General features: G+C 45.7%; 1 protein-coding gene across 1 annotated transcript; it reads left to right on the forward strand.

Moving 5' to 3' along the window:
* Nucleotides 1-904: 904 nt before the first annotated feature.
* On the forward strand, nt 905-3,681 carry LOC109070276 (zinc finger CCHC domain-containing protein 18-like). Its single transcript, XM_042748374.1, has 2 exons — nt 905-1,253; nt 1,288-3,681. The coding sequence occupies exon 2, from the start codon at nt 1,591-1,593 to the stop codon at nt 3,679-3,681; it is 2,091 nt and encodes a 696-aa protein (XP_042604308.1). The 5' UTR covers nt 905-1,253; nt 1,288-1,590.
* The last annotated feature ends 1,515 nt before the right edge of the window (nt 3,682-5,196 follow it).

A 5,196-nucleotide genomic window follows, 5' to 3' on the forward strand; every position in this document is an offset into this window, starting at 1 on the left:
AGGGGACATCTGACTTCTAAATAAGGAAATATCAGTTCATTTTACATAATTAAAAGGAAATAAATATTTGGTAATTTTATTTCATGACAGTAATTAAAACTGAAGTTTAAAGTTTATATTATTTAGCTGAATAATATTTCCAAAGGTTTTATGCAGTTAGCCTTTTATTATTTTATTTTTACTGTTTTTATGTTACTATTTTTATTGGTCATTTGGGTATTCATGCTGTATAGTCAATAGTGTTTGGCTGCAGGTATGAAAGAGACGTATATACACGTGACCTGGGGAGAGACGTGAGAAAGTGCTGGAAGTTTTTTCTCTTCGTGCTGGACTGGGGTGGAGCGCGGGAACGCTGGCACGTTGAGAAGAAAAAAGAACGCTAGAAAGTGCGAGCAAAGCCGATTAAACGGAGCGGAAAGCTCAGAGAAGAGGACCACGGACTCGGGATGTTTGTGAGCCGCGAGACTGAGTGAGAAACGAAGCCGGAGACCCGTCTGACGGAGCGGGGAGAGAAGGAGCGGAAGCCGTGAACGGAGGTAGCCGAGATAGTTAGCCACGGTGGGCGTATGCTGGGCGGAAACTGTCGTTTAATCGCACCGCACCTGATCATCCGGACCAAAGTCTTTCCACGCTCTCAATTTTTTGCAAGTGTCCGTTCAGCGCACTCAATGTTCGTTCAGCGCACTCAATGTTTTGCAAGACCAAAACAGGCCTGCAACGTTTTTTTTCTTCGTTCAAAATGTTACCGTGAGTAAATTGGAACATGTGTGAATGTGTGTGTGAATGGGCCCACCACTGCATTTGCTAAGACTTGTTTCAGGACACTCGGCGCATTTTGTTTATTGTAAAGTTCTCTGTGTATTCTCGATTGTTAAGAAAGAGCTAAGGGAGGGGGACCTTTTGAACCACTTATTCTGGTGTAACAAGTGTGATTGAAACTATTGGGGTTTCAAGCTAAATTTTAAAGTGGTTATTATTTAAGTGTTTGGGGAATCTTTTGGTTATTTATTTTAGTATATTCGTAAATATTGAATTTTGGGGAAAGCTTTTATATTCTATTTGCCAAATTCTTTTATTCAATTAAACAAGGGCGTTACCCTATTTTTGCTAGACTAAAAAACATCTCTGGGTCTCATTATTTCTAAATATTTTATTGTCAAAAGGTTTTATAACTCATTAGGTGCACCTTAGTGGTATCCACCTGAACTACACCGAACCCAAGCACCCCCATTCTCACGTAAGTAACTCACAGAGTGGTTGTACGGGTGCTACATAAATAAAATGGAGGCACCGCTGGGATACATTTAGTTCATAAGTAGTTTTAGCAGCTCTAACTTTAGTTTGACCCAGAGATTTAAATAGTTTGTTTAAAAAGTAGGCCTAGTTTGGAAACAAAACAGTAGTTAACCTACATGTAAAATCACATTAAAGATTACCTATTGTGAAAACTCTAAAACTGCCAGATTAGAGTTTTACTAAGCATCCTAAATCAAGAAAACACAGATTAAGCTTTATCTGTGTTAAAATACAACCAAAACCTACCAAATTTAGTTCTGACAAGTGATCACTGTACGCGCACAACCCGTGGGGATGGCTCAGTTGAAGAACTGGTGTGTTGGAGAAGGCATAGACCCGGTGAAAGCCTTGTTGGTTAAAGATGTACCTCCGGAAACTGAAGTTGGGTTCATTGAAGAAACGCTGCAGACTGTCAAAGCACTTGGGAGAGTCAAGGTGAGAGGAAGAATGTATGACCCTCAGTCTCAAAGTTTAACCGTGCTATGTGAGTGCAGGGAGAAGGTGAATACAAAGGCCATTCCTCTTGATGTTGTTCCTGAGGGGTTTGCTATGACCTGGAGAATCTTTGGACCTTCTGAGCGGGAGGAAGAACCCCAAGCTCAGGCAGCCGGTGATGGTCACAATGTCCCACTGCCAGATTCCAGTTTTTTCTCCCCATTTCAAGCATCCACTCCTGAAGCTATCATTCGAGCAGTTGGTGATGTCCTGCAAATGACAAGTAAGCACACACATGGTGACAACAATCTTTTCAGAAGACTGCGCACTTTCTCAGGGGTCATGCCCACACCCCCAGGAGAAGAACAGTTGGAAAACTGGGTTGAACAAGCCAGACTTATGATTGAAGAATATGATCGCCCTGAAAGAGAAAAGAAAATGAGAATAATGGAAAGTGTAAAGGGTCCTGCACTCGAAATCCTCCAAGCTGTCCGTTTCAACAACCCATCTGCATCCTCTATGGACTACATTGACATTCTCGAGACCACTTTTGGCAACCCCGAGAGCGGTGAAGAACTTTACTTTGCCTTCAGAATGTTGTGTCAACACTCCAACGAGAAACTCTCTGAGTTCCTGAGACGCCTTGAGAGAGTCCTAAATAAAGTTGTCCAAAAGGGTGGACTCCAGTCATCGGCGGCAGACAAAGCACGTCTTGACCAACTCATTAAAGGGGCCATCAGGTCTGACATTATGATACTAAATCTCAGATTAAGAGACCGCAGAGACAGTCCTCCCACTTTTCTCGAGCTGCTGAATGAGATACGCCTGGAGGAGGAGCATGAAGTTTCACGTCGCAGACTCCATCCACCCAAAGCCGTCTACGCCAAAAGTGCTACTGTGACCTCTGACATAGAGTTAAAAGATTTGAAAGCCGAAATACACCAACTCCGAGCACAAGTAAGTGAACTCTCTGCCCCCACCGCCATGTCAAGTCACCTTTCGACGAGCACACTGTTTTCGGTCACTCCGACGGCAGAGAACCCAGAAGACAAGAACGTTCAAGCTTTAAAGAAAGAAGTTGTCAAACTCCGAAAGCAAGTCTCTGTCATGTCAGTCAAGCCTAAGTATAGTTCTGCTACTGAGCCCTGCCCACAAGAGACCCAGTCACGATCCTGGCAGCCAAGACCTTCTACAGCCAGAGACCCAATTGATTTTTTTTGCTATCGCTGCGGTGAAGACGGGCATTTTGCCAACAAGTGTGCTTCTCCCGAAAACTATCATAAAGTTATTCAGAAACTGCTGCAAGCTCAAAGAAAGTCCAAGCAGAACCGCAAATCTGATAACGAAGCAAGAACCAAGACCACAAATGCAAGTGTCAAGAGAAGCTCGGTAAATGCACAGACCAACAGTTTGCCCGAGGGACTCGTGGGACCGCCCTCCACTGCTCAGGTCAGGATCAATGGCAACCCCTGCACTGCGCTGATGGACAGTGGATCTCAAGTTACCATCATCTTCGACAGCTGGTATGCCAAACACCTGTCACACATCCAGTTAAACTCGGTGACCGGTCTAGCCATATGGGGCCTAAGTGAGTCAGAGAGCAGTTACCCGTATAAAGGTTACATACAGATTGAGTTGGAGCTGCCACAAAAACCTAAGTCCAACAAAGTCAAGTCTGTTCCTGTTCTGGCCCTGGTGTGCCCTGATCCACGTTGCTCCGAGACTATACCTGTCCTGATCGGCACAAACGTCAGGGGGGTTCAGCCTTTCAAGTCCCAGCCTAAAAAGAAAGAAGACCTGGAGAATGTCAACTCGGTCAAAATCCAAGTTCAAGAGAAAAAACATTTACCCGTTTATGTAGGGATGTCCATAAAAGGCAACAAAGACGTGCCTGTGGCTGAAGTAAAGTGGTCTGGGCCTGGTCCTCTCAGGCATCCCTCCTGGCACTGAATACGTTGCTATCTGCAAAGTTAAAGAGAAACAAGACATCGGAGACAGCATACTCATCATTGAACGAGCCCACTCACCTGCTCTTCCTCCAAGTGTACTTGTCCAGCCAACTGTGTTGTTTTCCAAGATGCTAGATCCAAACAACTTCCTGGTGCTCCTGCGTAATGAGTCTCTAAAGCAAACTGCCATTCCAACGGGCACCGTGATCGCTCACCTTCACATCGCTGACGTTGTGACAGATGTACCAAACCCTAAAGCCGAATCCGTTCCAGCTATGGATCCTTCTCTGTTTGACTTCAGTGAGTCACCCATCAGCAAAGAGTGGAAAGAAAGGCTGAGTCAAAAGCTTGCCAAACATTCCCATGTGTTCTCTATAGAAGAGTGGGATGTTGGTTTGGCTAAAGGGGTAGAACATCACATCCGTTTGAATGATAACACTCCCTTCAGAGAGAGATCTCGACGTATTGCCCCTGCTGATTTGGATGATCTTTGGCGTCACCTGCAAGGTTTGTTGGCGGCTGGGATCATAAAAGAATCGAGAAGTCCATATGCTTCACCGATTGTCCTTGCACGTAAAAAGAATGGTCAACTTCGTATGTGCATCGACTACCGCACCCTGAACTGGAGAAACTATCCCAGATCAGTACACTGTACCACGTATTGACGATGCTCTCGATTGCTTGTCCGGCAGTAAGTGGTTTTCAGTGCTGGATCTGCGCAGTGGCTACTATCAAAATCCCAATGGCTGATGAGGACAAAGAGAAAACTGCTTTTATCTGTCCTCTGGGATTTTTCCAATTTGAGCGGATGCCGCAGGGGATCACAGGGGCCCCTGCAACATTTCAACGACTCATGGAGAAGGCAGTTGGTGACATGCACATGCTTGAAGTCATAGTCTATCTTGATGACCTCATTGTTTTCGGCAAGACTCTGGGGGAGCATGAGCAAAGACTCCTCAAAGTCATCACTCGTCTCGAAGAAGCTGGACTTAAGTTGTCCCTCGACAAGTGCCAGTTCTGTCGCTCACAAGTCACCTATGTCGGGCACATCGTCTCTGAGCACGGTATTGCCACAGACCCAGACAAAGTGGAAGCAGTGACGTGGTGGAAGCAGCCCACCGACCTTCCTTCTCTGCAGTCATTCCTGGGGTTCTGCGGCTACTACCGCAGGTTTATAAAAAATTACTCCATCATCGTCCGACCACTTACAGAGCTGTGCAAAGGGTATCCTCCGACCCAAAAGAAGCGAAAGCCTACCTCTTCATCAGACAAGACCTACTACAAAGTCAGTGAGCCTTTCGGTGACCGGTGGGACCAGTCATGTTCAGAGGCATTCCAAATGATCATCCACTGCCTCACAAGCGCACCTGTGCTGGCATTCTCCGACCCCACCAAGCCTTACATACTTCACATTGATGCCAGTTTTCATGGGCTTGGCGCTGTCCTCAACCAAGAGTACCCTGAGGGCTTGAGACCTGTTGCTTTCGCAAGCCGCAAGCTGAGTGCCTCTGAAAAG

Source organism: Cyprinus carpio, chromosome B21, assembly GCF_018340385.1.
Source record: "Cyprinus carpio isolate SPL01 chromosome B21, ASM1834038v1, whole genome shotgun sequence".
Lineage (NCBI taxonomy): Eukaryota > Metazoa > Chordata > Actinopteri > Cypriniformes > Cyprinidae > Cyprinus > Cyprinus carpio.